A 25,157-nucleotide genomic window follows, 5' to 3' on the forward strand; every position below is an offset into this window, starting at 1 on the left:
CAGCCACAGGCTGGGAGAACTTCTAATAGGTGACCCTGTCTCCGGTTTGTGTACATGACATTTCCCAGCCTGGAAAACCCTTCTCCCCTCCTCCTTGACCAATTGTTTTCTGATTCAGGACTCAGATGAGACCTTCTGTAGGAAGTCTTCCTTGAGCCCTCCAATAAGATTTTCCCTCACCGTTCACTCTCCTAGCTCCCTGTGTTTATCCCAATCAAATCACAACACACTGTGATCACCTATTTGAGCAGTCAGCTCAAGGGTAGGGCTACTGGCCGGCCACTCTATCCTCAGTGGTGCACCTGGCACACAGCACTCACTCACTCACTCAATAGTTACTGAAGAGATGAGCAATTAGAGTGTAGTTGGTACTGTTGAACCAATGACCTGCTTTATGTTGGACAGTTGTCTGGTTTTTGTACATGATAGCAAAACAGTGATGGTTTATACAACTAAAAGTCCAACTATGAATTTACACAGATGGAAGGGAAATAGAAGAGTATTTTGCTTTTCCTTAAGGGCTGCTGTCCTACCTATCTGCAAAAATAATTTAAGGTAATTAAAAGCAACCTAGCAAAGGAGGACATAGACAGACTAAAACCTATGCTTTTCACTAATATTCAACCTTTGTCATTCACTGAGGATGAGGCTAGTCACATTTTCCTTGTCTCATCCCACCCCCTTGCTCAAATTTTGAGTTTTCTCACAAAACCAAATAATGTCCTTGCCAGATCTTTCTGAATGAGTCATTAGCAGTTAAATTCTATCCTCTTGGGCTTTGGAGAATATCAAGTAGGGTCCTTTAAGGTGCATCAACAAACACCTTCTGCTATATTCAAAATAACAGCAGCACTCAAAGAATCCCAACCCAGTATAACTGCTATCATAACATTTTCATAGTATATACTACAGTAAGCAAATTCAGATCTTATTTTATTACTCTGCAAAGCTTTTTTATATTGTCATTTACTCTCTTCAAAATTCCTTTCTACTAATTTGGCATACGTTCTAGACCTACTGGAAATATTTGTTCTGAACATAAGATGGTTGATAAAATAAAGTTGCATGTGGGTAGAACACACAAATGAAAATAAATTTTGCAAATTTTTAATCATAGTGTCTAATTATCCAGTCTGCAGATCCAGAACCCTGGTGTCCCTCCTCCTTCAAATCAAAATGTAGATCCTAAGCATACCTAAAAAGACAAACAAATCATAGTCTTTTTAGTAATACTAATAAAAAAGAATAAAGAAGTGTGAGGTGGTGGTGAACTGAAATGTCAGAAATGGGAAAGGGTCCATCAAGAAGGGACTAGGTTACGAATACTGGATATAATTAAAGAATCATCTCTGAATTACATGTATTTTTCTACTCTTTTTCCCTACTGGTTCTGGCTAAAAAAAAAACAAACCAAAAAACTCAGGATTCTTGACAATCTACCATATCCCAGGCACTGTGCTGGGTACTTTACACACATTGATTCATGTGATCCTCACAACAACCCTCTGAGGTCCAAATCAGTATTCTCTTCTTTAGGTGTGGAAATAAGAAGAGGTTAGGTAATCTGCCTGAAGTCACTTTGCTGAGTTGAATTTGAACCCAGGTCTGTTTTCCTCAAAGCAGATGCTCTTTCCACTCTAGCACACTCTCTGCAAATACTTTGCTCTCTGTGAGTCAGGACTGAACCAAAGACCTAAAAATAAACATGCATAATCAACAGTTGACTGTAACTATTTCACTCTAAATTTCATCAACTATATGCCATTTCCTTGGCAGTTTCACCAGAAGATCATATAAGCAACTGGAATCTCTACATTACCTTTAAATTAAGTTTCTCTACAAACACCAAAAGCTGTATCAGCCAATGTCCCTTTGTTACATACACTCCAACATATCACCAACTAATCATCGTATCACAGGGAGAAAATGAACCAGGCACATTATACACAGGAAGGCAGCTAAATGCTAGCAGTAACCGGAGAGGATATAAAGATGCTATGGAAAAGTAAGAGAAAAATCAGTATGCTTCCTTTGCTGCATGGCATTGTAGAAATGTCCCAACGCCAGCAATTACATGGTAATGGTCACTGGGTTGGACAACTATCTCTGACAGAGAAATATTTTCACGGCATCTAGAAATAAATCCAAAATTAACCTGGACTGGTTAATCCCTTCCTCCAAACTACATTTAAGTTACCACAAGAAGAGAAGCTTGAGGTTAACTATGTGGTAAACACCTGAAAGGCTCTGTTTATTACAGAACACAGTCGCTGAATTAACAGCCAGATTAAGCTAAAAACTCTTGTTACTCATTTGACAAATGTCTCTTGAATATGTAAAGGTGCTGAGTAAACAAAGAAAAAGAAGCCATAGTCCACGCTCCTAACAAACTCACAATACAGCTGGGAAAAAGGTCATTAAACAGTCAACTATAATACAGGGTGGCAAGTGCTACTACGCAAGCAGAGAACTCCAAAGGAGTGCAGAGTAGCAATTACTGCTTCCTGGAGAGGTCAAAGAGGCTTCACGGTGTTGGGCGTGTGGTGCATGTATGGGTATGTGTGAGCATGCACACACATGGGGTAAAAGAGTGCAAGTGCATATGTGTAATGTATATTGGGTGTCTGGGGTGTGTGTGTATGCCAGCAACCCCAATGATGATGATAACATCAAAGACACCTGAGTCTGGCCTCAGCAAAGGCCTGGAAAGCAGCAGTACAAAGCAAAGTCACAGGATGGAATAGTGTATATTGTGTAATCAATAGCTGCAAACTCAAATGCTTCTAGGGGTCAAATGAATGTCAAAGAAAAAACATAGCAAACCTGATAACAAATGGCAACTGACACAGTTGCCTCAGTGTCTGGAGGATGCAGTAAACTGGAATAGGCTTGCCCAGTCAAGAAAGGCAGAGACTTATCAGCTCTAGGCAATTGTTGCCACGTAGAAACCTGTACCCAGGCCTTCCGATGTTTAAGCAAAGACAGCAATCCAGATTTTCATCCTGATTTTAAACGTTGGCAGCTAATTAAAAACAATCTTTTTTTTTTTAAATTGTGCTTTAGGTGAAAGTTTACAAATCAAGTCAGTCTCTTACATAAAAACTTACACCCACCTTGCTATGTACTGCTAGCTGCTCTGCCCCTAATGAGGTAGCACACTCCTCCTCTCCACCCCATATTCCCCATGTCCATTCAACCATCTTCTGTCCCCATCTCCCTTCTCATCTTGCCTCCAGACAGGAGCTGCCCACATGGTCTCATGTGTCTACTTGAGCAAAGAAGCTCACTCCTCACCAGGATCATTTTCTGTCTTATTGTCCAGTCTGATCTCTGTCTTAAGAGTTGGTTTGGGAATGGTTCCAATCTTGGGCTAACCTCCAGCCTGGGGCATGACCTCCGGGGTGCCTCTAGTCTCAGTCAGACCATTAAGCCTGGTCTTTTTACAAGAATTTGAGGTCTGCACCCCACTGCTCTTCTATAAAAACAATCTTTAAAAAACATCATATAAGCCAGGACAAAGTACATCCTGGGCAGACTTCAGCCTGGCGGCTGATTATCTGCAACCGCTGATGCTGAATGTAAAGTCAGGAAAGGCAGGTAACACAGGCTGGGGACAGACTGTGAAAGGCCTTTGATGCCACACCGAAGAGTCTGAAATCTACCCAGATTCTGTAGGCATTATGAAGTAACATAGGCAGCTCTGTATTTCAGAACAGCATCTCTCAAACTGTTTTTAGAAATATTGTTGGGAAGTGTTATTCTGCATGATGGACACGGACTGCAAGAGAGAGACTGAAAATGAGGTAGACCACTGAGGTAATTACATCAGTCTAGATGAGCAAAATAAATGGAGCATAGATGGCTCTGGGAGAGCTCAGTTATGGACAGAGTGGAAGCTGTAAGAGTGGGAAGTAAAAGAAGATGGCATAAGAGGCACACCGGAGATTGTTCACACAGGGAGGAGCTCTGCCCAGTCAGGACTCCAGTACCGGGGTCTTCTCTCTTGCTTGCTTTTTGTATTTGCCATGGATTTCTCAAAAATCAGTGATATTTCATAGCTGAGAATTACAGTATTATTCCTCTCCCAAGCCAAATATGGCGATTACTACAGCAGTTTTTTTTTTTTTTTTTTAAATCTGTCTCTTGTCAAGTAATTAAACAGAGATGCTTTCCAAACATCTACATTAACCACAGCAAAAATTCTGTTTGGTTAGAAGAAAAAATTCTATCCCAGGTACCTTAGTCATCAAGTGCTGCTATAATAGAAATACGGCAATGAGAAAAAGAGAAGTTTTATTTTCTCACAGTGCAGTAGGCTAAAAGTCCAAATTCAGGGTGTCAGCTCCAGGGGGAAGCTTTCTCTCTGTTGGTCTTCTCATCAATCTTCCCCCAGACTAGGAGTTTCTCTGTACAGGGACCCCCGTGTGGACACACTCTGCTCCTGTCACTGCTTTCTTGGTGGTATAAGATCCTCAACTCTCTGCTTGGTTCCCTTTCCTTTTTATCTCTTGAGAGATAAAAGGTGGTATAGGCCACACCCCAGGGAAACTCCTTTTACATCAGATCAGGAATGTGACCTGATTCTACCCTCATCCTCTTTAACATAAAATTACAATCACAACATGGAGGACAACCACACAATACTGGAAATCATGGCCCAGCCAAACTGATACACACATTTTTGGAGGGACATAATTCAATCCATGACAGCAGGAGTAAAGGTTACCCGCAGTCACAGAATACATTCTTAGGTGGATGCATAGGGTTCTGGCATGATTAATCACACAGGCACTGACATTTCTGAAACTGTTCTTTAAATTGCCAGCTTTCTTAGCTTTTCTCATTGTTGTTGTTAGGTGCTGTAGAGTCAGCTTTGACTCAGAGAGACCCTATGTGCAACAGAATGAAACAATGCCTGGTCCTGTGCCATCATCACAATCACTGCTATGTTTAAGCCCATTGTTGAAGCCACTATGTCCCTTCATCGTGTCACAGGTTGTCCTCTTTTTTGCTGACCCTTTACCTTACCGAACATGATGTCCTTCTCCAGGGACTGATCCTTCCTGATAATATGTCCAAAGTATGTGAGATGAAGTCTAGCCATCCTCGCTTCCAAGGAAAATTCTGGCTGTACTTCTTCCAATACAGGCTTGTTCGTTCTTCTGGTAGTCTATACTATAGTCAATATTTTTTCACCGATGCCATAATTCAAAGACATCAGTTCTTCTTCAGTCTTCCTTTTCGCTGTCCAGCTTTCACATGCATATGAGGTGACTGAAAGTATCATGGCTTGGGTCAGGCTTCAAAAGTGACATCATTTCTTTTCAACACTTAAGAAGGTCTTTTGTAGCAGATTTGCTCAATGTAATATGTCATTTGATTTCTTGACTGCTGCTTCTAAGGCCGCTGACTGTGTAACCAAGTAAGACGAAATCCTTGACAACTTCAGTCTTTTCTCTGTGTATCATGATGTTGCTTATTGGTCCAGCTGTGAGGACTTTTGTTTTCTTTATGTTGAGGTGTAATCTATACTGAAGGCTTTAGATCTTTATCAGTAAGTGCTTCAAGTCCTCTTCACTTTCAGCAAGCAAGGTTGTGTCATCTGCATATTGCAGGTTGTTAATGAGTCTTCCACTAAATCTGATGCCCTGTTCTTCATATAGTCCAGCTTGTCAGATTCTTTGCTTAGCATACAGATTGAGTAGGTATGATTAAAGGATACAACCTGACACATACCTTTCTTGACTTTAAACCACTCAGTATCCCCCTGTTCTATTCGAACAACTGCCTCTTGGCCCCATGTACAGGTTCCTCATGAGCACAATTAAGTGTTCTCGAGTTTCCAATCTTCAAAATATTATCCATAATTTCTCATGATCCACCTAGTCAGATGCCTTGGCATAGTAAATAAAACACGGGTAGACATCTTTCTGGTACTCTCTGCTTCCAGCCAAAATCCATCTGACATTAGCAATAATATCCCTCGTTCTACATCCTATTCTGAATCTGACTTGAATTTCTGGCAGTTCCCTGTCAACGTACTGCTGCAACTGCTTTTGAATTATCTTCAGCAAAATTTTACTTGCATGTGGCTCTTCTAATAGATATATTTCTACAGAAACTGTTTTTGAGGTACAGTATTTTCATAAAAGAACTGTTTTTCCCAATGTTTTTGACAGTTTTTTTCTTAGCAAGAGTCACCAGTCGGCATTTTTAGATATCTTTCTTCTGTCAAACCAGAAATTCACTTATTTGTACTGATAATACAACATTACAACTTGATTAATATGTAACACCACACTAAACTATGCTTCAAAAAAAAAGGTGAAACTGAAAACCGCTTCCATGGGGTCTAAGTTAGGATAAAATCAAAAGATCCTCCTGTACACATTAACAGTTGCATCGGAATTCAAAGTTTAGATGCCAGCTATTGGCGTGAGTTAGCTTGACTATCTGATCTGCTGCCTGGGTCCTCTTGGGCCTGTCGAGGCTAAAACTACATGGTGAGGAGAGACAGCAAAGTCTGCAAGGCAGTGCCCACAAGTACAAGAAACAGGGAAAAGGACTAAAGGACTTAGAAGACTGAAAGAAGGAGGCAGGCTGAGCTACTGCACGTGAATAGGCAAAGGCTAATGATTTGAGACAATTGTCACCTTTGGCTTTTTAAAATTCCTGTTTGTTTCTTCTCTTCAGATAATTATTCTGTCTCCCCCAGAGTTAGTTCTATGTTGGCTCAGTTTTACATTTCTGTGCACCAGATCAGCTTTGGCTGGCAAGAAATAACTTGATGGATTCATAAGGTGTTACATCCTTTCTACCTCAGTGTTATTGAAACGTACAACATGGTGATGGAATGGAGAATTAAAGGAAATGAATCTAACAACAGATAAATACCCTTACCTTTCAACAAAATTTGGGCATAGCCTTCTAACTAAAAACTATCTATCAGAGGGTAAGTTGAGTGAAATAATCACTGAAATTATTTCACACGGAATCTTTAAATCAGACTCCTTTTCTGCTGGTCCAAACAGGGAAATGCGCTACATCATGGCAGTATGTTACGGACAGTGCTCAGAGTTCGAGGAAATCAGTCTGTCATATCTTTGGCAACACTCTCCTCCACATTTTCCCTCCCACTCCCAAAGAGATTGTTACTCACTCAACTGTAAGTTTCTGAGTAAAAGGACCATGTATTAGTCATCTTTTTAATCCTTCACAGTATTTAGAACAGCTTCTAGTATGAGTAGGTCCTTGATAATGGTTACTGAACTGAATAAAATTCTCTAGGAAACAAAATTCTTATTCACAATCAACCTCCAGGTGATACCTCTGACCTCTGTACGTGGGAAGTGAAAGAAACCAAAAAAACAACCAAACCCACTGCTGTCAAGTCGATTCCGACTCATAGCGACCCTATAGGACAGAGTAGAACCGCCCCACAGAGTTTCCACGGAATGCCTGGTGGATTCGAACTGCTGACTTCCTGGTTAGCAGCCGTAGCACTTAACCACTACGCCACCAGGGTTTCCTTATAAAAACAGTCTGGGACATAGTCTTAGATGAGTACTCCCCAAAAAAGTGAGACCTGAAGTAAGCCTAAGAGGATAAACAGATTTGTGCACAGGAGGCTTAATATCACATACGGGGAAACACTAAGAAAAGAGGCCGAGTGGAACAAACAGGGATTGTCTGATGCAGTTAAGCACAGTCTCAGAGGAGTGGAAGAAGTGGCTGCTAGAATGGCTTTCCTTTGCTCATTTCCATACAGGAACAGAACACAGAGGGCCAAAGCTTAATTGGGATTCACAGAGTAACAGAGCCTTCATAAATCACTGGGCTAGTGCAGAATATAAGTATCACTATCACACTTCTGTTATATCATCTGGACTGCTATTAAAATAAGTTCTACTGCCCATAAAATACTAAGGGATTAGAAATCAAAGACCCTGAGCTTATAGGGACGAGAGACCTCTTCAGTGATATGTAAACCTTTTTTTTTTCTTAAGCCACAAACAGGCTTTCATCAAATAAAATCTTACAAATGACCCCAATCCGTAAAACAGATAAAATGACAATAGCTCTGGTTGCAGTAGGTGGCCTGAAATCCTACTTGAGGCACTTCCATAGAATCTCTACAGATGCAAATTCTGAGAACTACTGATCTAGTCCCAAGAATTACAGTATCATTCCTCTCCCAAACCAAACTCCTCACTTGACAGCCAGGTAAAGCACCTGCCCAGGTAGTGTATGGTAGAGCCAGAACTAGAATCTAGGAACATCAACACCCAGACCAGGACTCTTCCCACTATACCCCATACTGCTTCTAAAAACTAAAGAAAAGAGGAGGATATGGTTCATACTTACCATCTTTATTCAGCCACTGCTTTCTCATTCTGTACAGAAGGAGCTTGTTGTGGACATATGGTAAAAGGAACTTGACACACCAGCTCTCCACACCAAGTTTGTTTTCAACCAGGACTATGGGACTCCGGTTATACCTAGCTTCAGGACAGGGGATCAGTCCAATTTCGTCTCTTAATATGTAAAACATAAAAAAAAAAAAAGAATTAAAAATAAAAATACTAGTCTTTTCAAAAACTTTTAAATCCTACAAATTATTTTAAAAACTGCACCTATTTCCCTTACTTAGCAATGTAATTTAGCTTACCTACTAGATTGGCAGAACGTTTTTTAAAAGTTTGTTAATACTCAGTGCCGGCAAAGATGAGAGGAAACAAGTATGCTGTATTCCCTGTTGCTGGGAGTGACAACTGGAATAACCTCGGGTAGAAATTTGATCAAAATCATAAATGCAAATACCCTCGGACCTAGCAATCCCACTGCTCGGAAATTATTCCATGCCAAAATATTAATAAGACTTTCACTGCATTATAAAAAAAACTGTAAACAATCTAAATGTGTACGACTGTGAAAAATAATTATGGCCCATCCAGGTGCTACACCCACCCAACCCACTGCTGTCAAGTCGATTCATACTCATGGCAACCCTGTAAGACAGAACTGCCCCATAGAGTTTTCAAGGCTCTAAATTATGCCTACAAGGAAGATCAGTTAATACAACTATAATTCAAATTTACATACCAACCACTATTGCCAAAGATGAGGAAAGTGAAGTTTTTTAACCAACTTTTGCAGTCTAAAATTGATCAAACATGCAATCAAGATGCACTGGTAACTACTGGTGATTGGAATGTGAAAGACTGAAACAAAGAAGAAAGATCAGTTATTTAGAAAATATGGCCTTGATGATCGAAATGATGCTGGAGAATGCATGACAGAATTTTGCAAGACCAATGACCTATTCATTGGAAATACCTTTTTCAACAACATAAATAGTGACTATACATATGGACATTGCCAGATGGAATACAATGGAATCAAATTGACTACATCTGTGGAAAGAGATGATGGAAAAGCTCAGTATCATCAGTCAGAATTAGGCCAGGGGCCCGACTGTGGAACAGGCCATCAATTGTTCACATGCAAGTTCAAGCTGAAGTTGAAGAAAATTAAAACAAGTCCACAAGAACAAAAGTATGACCTTGAGAATATCCCACCTGAATTTACAGACTGTCAAGAATAGATTTGACACGCTGAACACTAATGACCAAATATCAGACAAGTTGTGGATGACATCAAGGGTATCATACATGAAGAAAGCAAAAAGTCATTAAAAAGACTGGAAAGTGAGAAAAGACCAAAATGGATGTCAGAAGAGACTCTGAAACTTGAACACATAGAGCAGCTAAAGTGAATGGAAGAAATGACGATGTCGAAGAGCTGAACAGAAGATTTCAAAGGGTGGCTCGAGAAGACAAAGTATTATAATGAAATGTGCAAAGACCTCGAGTTAGAAAACCAGAAGGGAAGATCAAGCTCTGCATTTCTCAAGCTGAAAGAACGGAAGAAAAAATCCAAACCTCAAGTTGTAATACTGAAGGATTCTATGGGCAAAATACTGAACAACATAGGAAGCATCAAAAGAAGATGGAAGGAATATACAGAGTCACTGCACCAAAAAGAACTGGTCGCTGTTCAACTCTTTCAGGAGGTAGCATACGATCAAGAACGGACGGTGTCACAGGGGAAGTCAGCACAACTGGATTACGGTAATACAACAGAATTTGGAAATTATCAGACAGTATCATTAATATCACATGCAGGTAAAATTTTGCTGAAGATTATTCAAAAGCGGTTGCACCACTATGCTGACAGGGAACTACCAGAAATTCAAACCAGATTCAGAAGAGGACGTGAAACGAGGGGTATCACTGCTGATGTCAGGTAGATCTTGACTGAAAGCAGAGAGCACTGGAAAGATGTTTACCTGTGTTTTATTGACTATGCAAAAGCATTCAGTTGTGTAGATCATAACAAATCATGGATAACATCATGAAGAATGGGAATTCCAGAACACTTAATTCTGCTCATGCAGAACCTCTACACAGACCGAGAGGCAGTCATGTGAACAGGCGAGAGGATACTGTATGGTTTAAAGTCAGGAAAGGTGTGTGTCAGGGTTGTATCCTTTCTCCACACACTTATTTAATTTGTATGCTGAGCAAATTATCCGGGAAGCCGGACTATATGAAAAATGCAACATCAGGATTGGAGGAAGATACATTAAAAACCGGCGATACGCAGATGACACAATTTTGCTTGTGGAAAGTGCAGAGGACTTGAAGCACTTACTGATGAGGACCAAACACTACAGCCTTCAGAATGGACTACACCTCAACATAAAAAAAAAAAAAAAAACCTTACAACTGGACCAATAAGCAACATCATGATAAACAGAGAAAATACTGAAGTCATCAAGGATTTCATTTTACCTTGGATCCACAGTCAATGCTCACGGAAGCAGCAGTCAAGAAATCAAATGACATACTGCATTGGGCAAATCTGCTGCAAAAGACCTATTTAAAGTGTTAAAAAGCAAAGACGTCACTTTGAGGACTAAGGCACGCCTGACCCAAGCCATGATATTTTCAATTGTCTCATATGCATGCAAAAGCTGGCCAATGAACAAGGAAGTCTGAAGAATTGATGCCTTTGAATTACGGTGTTGGCGAAGAATACTGAATATACCATGGACTGCCAGAAGATTGAACAAATCTGTTTTGGAAGAAGTACAGCCAGAATTTTCCTTGGAAGCAAGGACAGCGAGACTTTGTCTCTTGAATTTTAGACACGTTATTAGGAGGGACGAGTCCCTGGAGAAGGACATTATGCTTGGTAAAGTAGAGGGTCAGCAAAAAGAGGAAGACCCTCAACCAGTGGGACTGACACAGTGGCTGCTACACTGGGCTCAAGCATAGCAATGATTGTGAGATGGTGCAGGACTGGGCACTGTTTCATCCTGTTGTACACAGGGTTGTTGTAAGTCAGAACTGGCTCAATAGCACCTAGCAGCAACAACAAAATCTTTATGGAAGCTGACTGCCACAACGTTCTCCCTTGGAGGAGCAGGTCGGTTTGAACCGCTGACCTCTCATTAGCAGCTGAGTGCTTTAACCACTGTGCCACCAGGGCACCTCTGCAGGTGATATACCTGTTAATAAAGAATAAGGCAGATCTGCATGCACTAGTATGGCAAGAGTGTCAAGATATATTAATTGAGAAAAAAGAGAGATGCCAAACAGTGTACAGCACCAAGACTTTTGAATAAATGTTTCATTTTGTTTTTCAAAAGAAATAAATATAAATGCACTGAAAAATTTCTTGGAAGGATACCACAAAACTTTTGGGGAGAAGAAGATGTTGAGGAATAATTTTTTTTTTGTACAGTTTAAATTTTCTAGTCACTTGTATTATTTCTATTTAAAAAAACATCAACAAATGTATTTATGCTTGCTTGCAAATAATGTACAGGAAGCGGAAACAAATTAGTAAATTAAACTGACAATGAAATTCTGGGCCATCTTTCTTTCTTCTTTATAATCCTTTATACTTTCCTGAAGAAAAAAATAAATGTTGCTAAAACACAAAATATGTTTCAGAAGCTGATCATCATCCTGGCAGCATTTATATCCTTTAATCTAACACAATTTACATTGAAAATTTATATGACATTTTCTAGGCAAAGATTTAACAAACAAATACACGGGGCATCCTTGACTTGCATAGTAAATGAACCAACAAACATAAAAATGTTTTTGCAAAACTTCAACACATTCCTTTTTAACTATAAAGAAAGCTACAATTAATTCTTGCTTACATGACTCATGCCTTCTTAAATAATATGCCCTTCATTTAATCAATGAATAACAAGAAACTTTTTACCAACAAGAGCAGTTGAAATAAGTAACAATTTTTTTTAGAGTATCTATTAGATTTTTTAAATATATCGTTAAAAAACAGAATAAAGAACTGACTTCCAGAGTTTGTATGTGACATTATTTATTATGTCCCTGGCATTCCCTGCCACGAGGATGCAAGTTTGACAGATGCAGAGATGGGAAAACTTCTTGAATTACAGGTTATAAGAAAAGCTCCCTTTTGTTTGTTAAACCATCATCACAAATCGGTAGAAGGTTTTGAATCTAAAATAAAATCCCTTCTGGAACTCTACACTGGATAGCTCAGAAGTGACCTACTCTCTACATTAGTAATGCAGGAATATATCAATAAACAAGTGTACCCTAGGGGTTATGGTTCACTAACCATTCTTTCAAGCTAATTTAACTCTCATGGAGATTTTTCAACCTAAGGTTTTTGTCCTGATAGCTGGCTCGGCTGATTCAGAGGACTGTTTATATAGCATGTCAAAACTAGATTAAACATTTTCTGAGCACCTACAATGTACTAAACCACCCATCTGTCAGTGTGTCATACTGTGGTGGCTTGCATGTTGCTATATGCTGGAAGCTATGCCACCAGTATTTTAAATAAAAATAGAGTCACCCATGGTGGACTGGTTTCAGCAGAGCTTCCACACTAAGACAGACTAGGAAGAAAGGCCTGGCAATCTACTTCTAAAAATTTGCAATGAAAACCCTATGGATCACAACAGAGCACTGCCCAACACAGTGCTGGAAGATGAGACCCCAGGTTAGAAGACACTCCAAATACAACTGGGGAAGAGCTGCCTTCTCAAAGCAGGAACTACTGTTGTTGTTAGTTGCTGCTGATTCTCAAAGTAGAGTCAACCTTAACGACGTGGATGGAGCAAAGCCTTCAGGACCTTCATTTGCTGATGTGGCAAGACTCAAAATGAGAACTGACTGCGGCAAACATCCATTAGTCAACAATGCACTCAAACGTACTGACAATCACGAAGACAGCACAGGACTGGGCAATACGTAAGACCGCCATGAGTCGGAGCCAACTGGATGGCAACTAACAACAATAACAAAAACGTACTGGGTATGGCATTAAGTTTGGAGGATATAAAATGAATAAAGTATGGTGGTTCCAGACTCCAAAGAGCTCATAGTTTTGCTTGGTAGTCATGTCAATATGTAATGTTACCACTTTGCTAGTCCTATAATATAAATAATACATAATGTCAAGGCAGAATGTCACAGTGCTGAGAGAGCATCTGAGGTCAGTGCCCAGTGTATCAAACCCATTTAATGCACTGTTAGGACAACTAGCCACATCTAGACATACGCTTGACTAATACAGGGTCGCTATGAGTTGCAATCGCCTTGATGGCAGTAAGTTTAATATATGATTGAATCTCTGGTATTTTCTGGTGTTCAGGTTTTAGTATATAAAGCAGAACATTTTCAAAATAAACTAGAATTACAGTAAAAAAAAATGTAATTATTTCAAGAAAGTCTATTATCTGTGTTAAAATTGCGTGGCGGAGGCGCCTGACCTTCTTTTAACTTCATGAGGTGGAAAGATAATCAAGATGAACAGCCCAAGCTGATTCCTATAGGACAGAGGTCAGACATACCTCCTCTTGCCAGCCCTTTTTACCAATTCTGACACCATCTGCCCCTTTTACAGCTCACTCTACTTCTCTGCTAAGTTTGCTAATTTGTTGCAATGACCACACAGTACTCACAGGCAATATTCACAGTTACGGGGTTTATTAGGAAAGTAACAGGTTACAGTTCAGGTTCAGGAATGCTCAGGATACAGTTTCTCCATCAAGACAGCCTCTTCTCAGCCGTACCCACAGGCAGGTCTCTCTCCCTGGCTCCTGGCCCCTTGGCCTGGCCTCTGCCCTGCTCGGGCAAGTGTTACAAAGCTCTTTTACTCTGCTGGTAAGTGCCCAGAGGCACCCCATGCACCAGTAAGCCTAGGCCAAAAGAGCTCAGCTCTAGCTCCGTGGGCAGGCAAACCCAGGTCCACCAAGTGCCTGCAGACACCCTACTTCGCCAGCAGGCCTCCTGCCGGAACGCACTCACTTTCTTAGCTTTTTCGTTTTGTTGGCCAGAAGCCCACCACGCCATCTTCTGCAGGTCTCCTGGTTCTGCTGCTGTTGTTTCTCACCCACTGCTTCTCACTGTCTCCAGCTGCTTCTCACTGTCTCCAGCATTACAGCTGTACTCTGTCTCCCTTTAAGCCCAGTGGGATGGAAAAACTGACCAATTCCCTCATTAGTGTTCCATATACCTCATTTGCATAGTCCCACCCTGCCATTTGGTGGGAGTTACGAAGGCTACGGCTAGAAGGGCCACATTAATTGGCTCCACCACAGAGATTTACTATTCGCAACACTTTAGGAAAAGAATTACAAGAATCAACTATATGAATATGAATGTTATAGCAGCAACAAGAATAAAAGAATCCTAGCCTCTGGTTATAGCCTGGTTGGGGGAGGGAGGTTTGCTTAAATTCACAATGTAAAAACATGTCTTGCTCACTAGTTACACCAGAAATAAAATGCCCAACTAATAATTTGGCACCTAAATTATAGGAAAGAGCCATCTGCACAAATACAAAAATACACTGCTTTAGTTAGCTACTGTCCTTCCAAGTAATACTTTAAAAAGAAACAAGAATTCCTTTGATATAGCAGGTGCTCAATACCTGCTTATTCAAAGGCTGATTATCCTTGCACTTCAGTGGTATTATTCAAACAAGTATGTCAAAGGGTATCAATCTGTGACCCTCCAAAAGAACATTACCTCTTTTTTCCAATGCAGTGTAATGAAAACAGCAAGGGTCCAAGTCCTGGCTCTGCCAATAGCTAGATTTCCGCATATTTCAATCATGTACTCAGCCTCTCTAGGCCTCACTTTCCTCATCTGTAAAACAGTGGAATTGCTTTAGATTTCTAAATGAGGGAAATATGCTAGGTCTCATTCAGCTATCAAATTGTATGACTGAAAAACTCAGCAGCTATTCTCATGTAAACAGAATGAAAACGGTCGTATCAAGGAATGTAAAACACTAGGGGACAAAAATGCATTAAAAGAGAGGTAGCAGGGTGTAGGGACAAAAGCATTACTAGACTAGGAAACCTGACAGTCACACTGAATTTCATAAGTCACTTGCCCTCAGTATTCTCATCTGAAATACAGGAATAAAAATGCCTATCCATCTGATGAATTAAGACCCTGAGGGAAGCCAGTGAAAGCTTTTTGGTTAACGGATAATAATAAAAAAAAAAAAAAATGAGAAATTAAAGAAAAATAATGTTGACAAGTCCTTTGACCCTAAGATACAGTGCTTTTCTGCTTCCTAAAAATATGTTGTTGTTAGGTGCTATCAAGTCCATTCCAACTCAAAGGGAACCTATGTACAACAGAACAAAACATTGCCTAGTCCTATGCCATCCTCACTATCATCCTCAAAATAGCTATGTTTGAGCCCACTGTTGCTGCCACTGTGTCATCCCATCTCATTGAGGCTCTTCCTCTTTTTCGCTGACTCTCTATTTTATCAAGCATGATGTCCTTCTCCAGGGACTGGTCCCTCCTGATAAAATGTCTAAAGCACCTGAGACAAAGTCTTGCCACCCTCGCTTCCCAAGAGCATTCTGGCTGTACATCCAAGACAGATCTGTTCGTTCTTCTGGCAGTCTACAGCATTCTTTGCCAACATCATAATTCAAACGCATCAATTCTTCTTTGGTCTTCCTTATTCATCATCCAGCTTTCACATGCATATGAGGTGGCTGAAAATATGGTGGCCTCGGTCAGGCATACCTTAGTCCTCAAAGTGCTATCTTTGCTTTTTAACCCTTTAAAGATGTCCTTTGCAGCACATTTGCCTGATGTAATACGTTGTTTGACTTCCTGACTGCTGCTTCCATGAGCACTGATTGTGGATTCAAGTAAAATGAAATCCCTGATGACTTCAATATTTTCTCCATTTAACATGATGTTGCTTACTGGTTCAGCTGTGAGGATTTTTGAAGGCTACCGTATTTGGTCTTCATCAGTTAAATGCTTCAAGTACAGAACCTGTTCATAGACCAAGAGGCAGTCATTTGAACAGAACGAGGGGATACTGTGTGTTTTTAAATCAAGAAAGGTGTGTGTCAGGGCTTTATCCTTTCACCATGCTTAATCAATCTGTATGCTGAGCAAATAATCCAAGAAGCTGGACTATAAGAACATGGCATCAGGATCAGAGAAAGACATTAACAACCTGCAACATGCAGATGATACAATCTTGCTTGCTGAAAGTGAAGAGGACTTGAAGCCTAAAAATATAAAATATAAATACTTTATAGATGGGTCAGTAAGCTTCCAAGTAACTGACTTTAGACTTTTCCTGTGCCTAGTCCCTTACATCACAGTCCGCTTTGTTTTTTTTTTTCCCCAGAAAATTTAGAGTAGTGACCTCATTTCCCCAGGCTCTCATTTTATCAGAGGAGGAAACTGAGGCCCAACGAGGTTAAGGGGATTTAAAAAAAACCAAGCCTGTTGCCGTGGAGTCGATTTTGACTCAAAGTGCTGCTACAGGACAGAGCAGAACTGCCCATAGTTTCCAAGGTTGTAATCTTTAAGGAAGCCAGCTGCCACATCTTTGTCCCACAGAGCAGCTGGTGGGTTCAGATTGCTGACCTTTTGGTTAGCAGGTGAGTGTTTAACCACCGCACCACCAGGGTTCCTTTTGATTAAACCCCATTGCCGTCGAGTTGATTCTTACTCATAGTGACCCTATAGGACAGGGGAGAACTCCCCCATAAGGTTTCCAAGGAGCAGCTGGTAGATTCGAACTGCTGACCTCTTGGTTAGTAGTCAAGCTCTTAACCACTGCACCACCAAGGCTCCTTTAAAGGGATTACCCAAGGTCAAAATGTTGGTAGCTAAGTTATTATGGCCTCCTAATACCTTTTTAATACCTAGGACAAAACCTTTGACATTATAGTGAAGATAAAGATATCAGCGAGAATAAAACAGGGTTTAGATAAATTCCTTTCAGATTTTTGGCAACTTAAATTCTCTAATTTCATACTCAAAAAAATTGGAAAACCATGGAAAAAACAAAGTAACAGCTATTTGTCATCCCTTTGCCACTATTAATGTTTGAGCACGCATCCTCTTTCCCTAATTATTTTACAAAAGTGGGATCATATTGGACATACCCTTTCTAAAAAATTTTTTTAACTTGATAATATTATTTTCTTACATAATTAAATTTCACGTTTTTAATGGTTGCAACAAATGTGTTTTATATATATATACATATATATATATCTTAAACACATCTCCAGTTACTTCCTTCTGAAGTAGTCTAATAAAAACAATTTCGATTCTTTTACCACCACCAAATAACATTCTTTTACATGGTTAGGATTCTGGCAATTTAGATTCCTGATATTTAACACAAGGACTGAAGTAAATGCCTACATTGTACTAAGAAGGTCACAGGATTTTTAAAGACATGAATGTTTGGCATTTTTCTTGAGCAGCGATCAAGTTCTAACTTCCTCAAAGAGATACCAGGATGCTCACTTTTTAGGTTACCTAGAAAAACCACTCCAAAGGCACTGCAACATGAAATGGATCAGCATGTTTACTTAAAAAGATCATACACAGCATGGTATACCTCTCTGTCTCAATGGGGATCCACTGGCTTCCACATGAAATTCAAGGTTCATATTTCACGGACATTCACTTTGGTCCTCATATTTAAGACAGCTTCTCTTGTCTGCGGAAACTCTGGTGGCGTAGTGGTTAAGTGCTACTACGGCTGTTAACCAAGAGGTCGGCAGTTTTTGAATCCGCCAGGCGCTCCTTGGAAACTCTACAGGGCAGTTCTACTCTGTCCTATAGGGTCGCTATGAGTTGGAATCGACTCGACGGCACTGGGTTTTTTTTTTTTTTTTGGTGTCTGCACTTTTCAGAAATCATCATCAGTCAGCTGCAACAGGTTCCGCTTATTACTCACAAAAGTATTATTGATCAGCTTCCTTCTGGGAGGGATGTTTTTGTTGGTGTTAACCGCCTTTGAGTTGGCCCAACTTATAGTGAGTGACTCCACGAACAAAGGACCAAAATGCTGCCCATTCCTGTGCCATCTTCATGACCGGTTGTAGGTCGGACCATTGTGATCCACAGGGTTTTCATTGGCTGATTCTCAGATGTAGGTCGCCAGGCCTTTTTTTTTTTCCTAGGAGGGAGGGATGGCCTTAAATCCTAAAACTGAGCCCTGTAATGTGAAGCAAATGAACAGAAAACAGCCCCAGGATTCAGGAAATGGTACAGATCTTTTCACTGTCACAGGTTTTTTTTTTTCTTCCCTCAACTAGAGTTCTTTCAGGAGAGCTAGCAAAATATCTAAAAGAACTGACCCTTGCATATTGATAATCAAAACTTTATTGGTGATTAAGATATTTTAGAGGCCTCATAGCCTTTCTCATTAAAGACTACTAACTTTGTGTATCACTAAAATTACTGACCTTATTTACAAAACAGCTACACAAATTACTACCATTTATTGTGTATTATATGGTCTGCTCTATGTTAAGTTTTACTTACACTATTTCATTTATTCCTCACAATCTTATAAAGTAGGACTTTTAACCCCGCTGTACAGATGAGGCTTGTTTAAGGCTACCCAGCTACTAAGTGACAAGCTAAAATTCAAATCCAGGACTGTCAGATTCCAAACCCAAACTTTTAGAAATATACTATTATTTAAATGAAGAATTAAGAATCAAGTATAAGAAAACTATGCAACTCTATGGTTTCCTGCATTCAGGCATATTCCTTCTTCAGTTCAATTTGCAAACAACCCAAAACTGCCTTTCATTACTACCCTTACTCAAAATTTTTTATGTGTGCCTTCAAGTTGGTTGATTCTAATTCATAATGACCTTGTAGGACAGAGCTGAACTAACCCCAGAAGACTTCCTAGACTGTCCTCTTTACAGGCCCCTGGTGGCACAGTGGTTAAGAGCTTGGCTGTTAACCACAAGGTTTGCAGTTCGAATCTACCAGCTGCTCCTAGGAAATCCTGTGGTGCAGTTCTATTCTGTCCTATCGGGTCACTATGAGTCAGAGTCAACTTCACAGAAGCAGATTTGGTTCGGTTTTTGGTCATCTTTATGTGAGCAGAACGGGCCCTGGTGGCACAGTGGTTAAAGCGACTGACTGCTAACCACAAGATCAGTGGCTCCAAACCACCAGTGGCTCCACAGGAGAAATATGTGGCAGTCTGCTTCTGTACAGATTTACAGCCTTGGAAGCTGTCATGGATTGAATTACGTCCCCCAAAACAATGTGTGTAACAATATGGTTGAGCCATGATTTCTAGCACTGTGTGGTTGTCCTCCATTTTGTGATTGTAATTTTACATTGAAAAGGATCAGGGTGGGATTGTAACACCACCCTTACCCAAGTCACATCACTGATCTAATGTAAAGGGCGCTTCCCTGGGGTGTGGCCTGAACCACCTTTTCTCTCTCAAGAGATAAAAAGGAAAGGGAAGCAAGCAGAGAGTTGGGGACCTCATACCACCAAGAAAGCAGTGCCAGAAGTAGAGCATGTCCTTTGGACCTGGGGTCCCTGAGCACAGAAGCTCCTAGTTTGGGGGGAAGATTGACGAAAAGGCCGGCAGAGAGAGAAAGCCTTCCCCTGGAGCTGATGCCCTGAGTTTGGACTTGTAGCCTACTTTACTGTGAGAAAATAAACTTCTGTTTGTTAATGCCATCCACTTGTGGTATTTCTGTTATGGCAGCACTAAATAACTAAGACAGACACCCTATGGGGTCGCTATGAGTTGGAACTGACTCGAAAGCAGTGGGTTTTGGTTTAGGTTACAGGAACAGATCACTAGGTCTTTTCTCTGGTGGAGTTACTGGTAGGATCAAACTCCAACCCTTCAGACAGCAGCCCAGAGCTTAACCACTGCTCCACTAGGGCTCCTTTCCCACTCCTAGGAGGTGCGTTTCCCTTAGCCAATTCTTACCTAGTTCTCATGTCTCAGTTTAAGTGCTACTTCGTCAGAAAGAACTCTTGACCTTCTAATCTAAATTAAGCCTCTCTGATATTATCCTCTATCAAAGGACTCTGTTCTTAACTTTTAGACTCTTTTCATAATCTGTGCATTGGTTTCCTTAAAGTTCCATTAGTGGGTGGGGCAACGATGTCTGGTTTAGTTCATCCACTGTCGATAAACAAGCTACACCTAGCTCTTGGCCCTGTACACCCAGAGACTAGCATTGTGCCTGTCTAATAAAAGTGCTCTTTTCTTAATGTATGAATGGAATAAAAGAGATTAAACTAGACAGTAAAGGACTTCCATAATCTGGCCCTAATGGGTCTTTTCAATCACATCTTGTATTTAGTCAATTCTCTGCTCCTTTGTTGTGAAGGTCTCTGGCTCTCTGAAACCGTAAATCCTATCTAGCCTTCAAAGTTCAGCTCAAAAGTCATCTCCCCCAAGGGCCCCGGCCTGGACATCCCCAGCTTCCCCTCTGTCTCTAATAGATTCTCTTAGCACTTGCTCACCATACTGCGATTCCAGCCTTTATCATAACTGCTTTGCAGGTTAGTCTACAGTACAAGCAGGTAGGTCTTAGATCTCCATCTAGATCTGTGCTGTCCAATACAGCACCCACTAGGCACATGTAGCTGAAGTACTTAAAATAATTAAAACTAAAAATTTTAAATGGAACATGGGGAATACAGGGTGGAGAGAAGGAGTGTGCTGTCTCATTACAGGGAGAGCAACTAGTAGTACATAGCAAGGTATATATAAATTTTTGGATAGACTGACTTGATTTGTAAACTTTCACTTAAAGCACAATAAAAATTAAAAAAAAAAATTTTTTTTAAATGTACTTACTCATTTGCTTCAGCCACATTCCAAATGCTCAATAGCTATATATGGCTAAGTGGCTACTATATTGGACAGCGCAGATACAGAACATTTCTATCATCCCAGAAGTCTCTGGGTAGTGCAAATGGTTTAATACACTCAGCTACTAACCAGGAGGTTGGAGGGTCAGGTCCACCCAGAGGTGCCTTGGAAGAAAGGCCTGGTGATCTACTTCTGAAAAATCAGCCCCTGAAAGCCCTATGGAACACAGTTCTACTCTGACAAACATGGGGTTGCCATGAGTTGGAACTGACTGGGCAGGAACTGGTTTGGTATCATTCCAGAAATTTCTCTGAGTGCCTTGAACACAAAAACTGTACTTTACACTTCTTCCTATTTCATACAGTAAAAACGGTATTTACAGCACCTCATAAATAATGAAAGTTCAATAAATATTTAATAGAATAATAAAAAAAGGACTTGATAGATAAGAGAACTTTAACATGATCCTAATTACATTATGACAGTAGTCTTCGACAATAGCACAGGGTCTATACGTTAGGCTAACGCCTATCCCTGAGTCAAGCCTTGAGTTGTTTTATTCACTTGACCAATATCTTTTCTGCGAGGAGCACAGGGATTCAGGTTAAATCTAATATTCACCTACCTAGGGTCAACTAAGTGCCAGACACTATGCAGGGTGATTTTTCTGTGTTCTCATCAGCCTCACAGGATCAACAGGAAACTGAAGCTGAGGGAGGGTAACGTATCCACACCTAGCAGTTACATTATCCACATCTCATCCCACTGCATCTCCAACTTCTCCTGGCTAGGTATTTTTAGAGAGACGGAGTCAACATATTTAATAATGGAATAGATATTGTCTAATAAAATTACAATCTATCTTGTGCTTGGGGGGAAAAGGGAATGAAGGACTTTTTTGTAATATTAAAAGTGTAATCAGATACCAACTTTCAAGATAAACAATGCCCCTTTTTCCCCCTTTTAGTTAGAAATATAGACTTTATTTTGGAAATAGAAGGGCTAGATTAGGGGAAGAAGTATGGGAAACTCTGGAAAGCCCAAGTTATAAGACAATCTAAATGATCAGTAATAATATTATTGAAAATATTATTATTATAGGAAATACATACTAAAACAGATACAAATTAATATTAAACAATGAGTTAAGCTAATTAAATATTTTAGACCTATATTACATATTATTTCAAAGTGTGCTCAACTTATTTCAATCTTTTAAATCTTGACTCGAATGCTTATTAAAAAAGTATGCATTGAGAGAGACCACATTAAATTTCACTGTAAAAATATGATTAACGGGGGGGGGGGGGGGGCGTTAAAGCCCTTGATGGGTTTCAATAAATATGACCTGGAAGAATTGGGACCCATTCCAAACTGCACTGTGTCAACCTGCCAAGCCAATGAACACTCAATCTCGGACAAAATAAAGATGTCTTTCTAGCCTACCTCAGAGAATCTGATTTTAGGTAGACTAAAAAGGCATCTTTATTTTTTTAAATAAACTGCTAACATCTGCTATAATTTCTTCAAGAAAAATAACACCAGTATTGACAAAATAGGCCCTTCGTTTTTTGGGAAGATGTCTCTTATTTGCACTAAGGCTTCAATTCTCAAAAAGGGACTGAAAGGCTGATATACAACAAGGCATCAAAGCATTCTTTAGAAGGCCCAGTAACCACCGTGGTTACTGCCAGGAAATTATTCCAAACACTCATTTTGAAAAAAGCAGCAGTTATAAGGGTAAAGGAAGTGGACACAGACAGAAATGGCAGGTGTGTTTTGGGGCCAGGAGGGCTTTGTTTTTAATGAAGCATAGCTGCAGATCTTCAATTATGTGCCACAAGGGAGGAAGACATTGAGGGCTTTTTAATTCTTTTATAACCATCACCTTGGAAGAAAACACTTTGTTCAGATGTAGGTTTGGCACCTCTTTTAGGCAGAAAAGCTTAAGCAGTTAGAATGCTTAAAAAGAATAGTTCATGTGCTTCAAATAAAGAACAAAATTTTAAAAATTAACACAAACAATTAGATTAAGTAATGATAACGCAAACCTGAATTTCATGTTTTCTTTTGAGAGGAAATCCTGGTGGCTAGTGGTTAACAGTTCGGCTCCTAACTAAAGGGTCCGCGGTTCAAATCCACCAGGTGCTCCTTGGAAACCGCATGAGAAAGTCCTACTCTGTTCTATAGGGTCACCAGGAATAAAATCAACTCAATGGGTTTGTTTGTTTTCCTTTTGAGAGGAAGGAGGGAAAGGAGCTACACTTTTGCATCTTTGTTACTCCTTTGCACGTTTTAGATACAAACAAACCAAACCAAACCTGCTGCCCCAGAGTCCATTGCCACTCAAATGGTTCCTTTTCACTATTTACGTGGCTCTGGTCGCACAGTGGTTAAGCGAGCTTGGCTGCTAACCCGATAGGTCAGTTCGAACCCACGAGCCACTCCCAGTGGGAGAAAGATGCGGCAGTCTGCTTCCGTAAAGGTTTACAGCCTTGGAAACTATGGGGCAGTTCTACTCTGTCCTATAGGGTCGCTATGAGCTGAAATCGACTCGACGGCAATGGGCTTTTAGTCTTCACTACTTTTCTTACTTATATAAAAGCAGGGGTGTCAGAAAGAATACTCTTCTGGCATCTCTCTAAAATACTCCAAGTAAAATGGAAAGGAAGGAGGGAGAGATACATATGTCAGTCCTTATTGTTTTGTTTAAATAGCGCAGCAGCGTTTGGATTAAAATAGGTTAGTATGTTCCCTGTAACTATGAATCAGCTAAAGCTAAAGTATCCAGGTTTCTCCTGCTTTGCACCAGTCCCATACTGTGCCTACAGAAGGTACTCTTGGAAATGTTCTGCTCACCTTCAAAACAAAATCTTTTATCAATCGAATGTTTTTACAATCTTGTGACAAGTGAGGTGAAAGTCAAAAGTAGCCTCGAACTACCTTTAGAAGGTAAACGAAACGGAGGGATTTTCGGCTCATCAAGCATAAGATGACCGGCAATCCCCTCTTAGCAAAGTCCGGGGTGAACCTCGAGAGTTGTGTTTACGAGGCATACACAGACCCGCAGTCTGTGCGCTCGTGTACCCTAAACGGATGAAGGATGCGGACAAACAGATGGAGTCTAGAGTTTCAAGAAGTCCTGGGAAGGGCTGGGAAGGGAGCGCGAAACAAAGTCGTTCCCTTTGGGTTATTCGAGGTCACTTCTAGGGACTCGCCCGCAAGCCTCTTCGGTTCCCGGAGCCCGTGATGGGCAGGGGCCCGCGCGGCGGCCGACAACGGTCCGGCCCGGACCTCCTCTTCCCCGCTACCCAGGGGCGCGCACGGCCGGCTTCCACGCGGTCCGCCTGCCGCCCGAGGTCGGCTCCGGGCTTGGCCCCGCCCCCGCCCGCCCGGTCGCCCGCCCGCCCGGCCACCCGCCCGGCCGGCCACCGCCCCAACGACCCTCGGAGCGGCGGAGGTAGAGGTGCCGCTGGCGCGCGACTCACATGTGCGGGTTCCTCCTGAAGGCGTTGGTGATGTCCTTCACCACCCGCTGCACCAGCACCGCCACCTCCTCGCTAGTCTCGGCCATGTTGGCGGTGGCTGGGACGCGCCTCCGGCAAAGCGCGGAGCCACCGGCGGGAGTTCCGCGGCAAGCGCGCGCGCGCGAGCGCCGGTTTGGCCGCGCCCCGTCGGCGCGGCGGCCTCCGAGCACTTCCGGGTCAGTCCGCCGGCGGCTGGGGTGTGGTTCCTGTTGGGGCTGGGGGCGACTGGGTCGTTCCTGCAGTTAGGCTCGAGGACTGGGAGCGGTCCCGGGGCGGTAGCTGAGCGAGGTGCAGAGCGGCGCTAGCGGTGTCCTACTCTGGTGCCACCAGCGGCTCCAGGCGGGCGCAGGGGCGCTCGCGGACCCCGCCTCGCCTTGGCGCCCCCGTAAGCAA

General features: G+C 41.3%; 1 protein-coding gene across 2 annotated transcripts in view; it reads right to left on the reverse strand.

The window, feature by feature from the left end:
- Positions 1-24,925, reverse strand: part of PTAR1 (protein prenyltransferase alpha subunit repeat containing 1) — a 63,888-nt gene extending 38,963 nt beyond the window's left edge. The window contains exons 1-3 of one of the 2 annotated variants that reach the window (XM_049895525.1): positions 24,726-24,808; positions 15,105-15,224; positions 8,365-8,534 (exon numbers count right to left, since the gene is read on the reverse strand). In XM_049895525.1, coding sequence (XP_049751482.1) covers positions 8,365-8,392 — 28 coding nt within the window. In that variant the 5' untranslated portion in view covers positions 8,393-8,534; positions 15,105-15,224; positions 24,726-24,808. Of the gene's footprint in view, positions 1-8,364; positions 8,535-15,104; positions 15,225-24,725 lie in introns of both variants that reach the window. The other variant, XM_049895524.1, reaches the window with a different exon arrangement.
- Positions 24,926-25,157: the final 232 nt, after the last annotated feature.

The sequence above is a fragment of the Elephas maximus genome, chromosome 9 (assembly GCF_024166365.1).
Source record: "Elephas maximus indicus isolate mEleMax1 chromosome 9, mEleMax1 primary haplotype, whole genome shotgun sequence".
NCBI lineage: Eukaryota > Metazoa > Chordata > Mammalia > Proboscidea > Elephantidae > Elephas > Elephas maximus.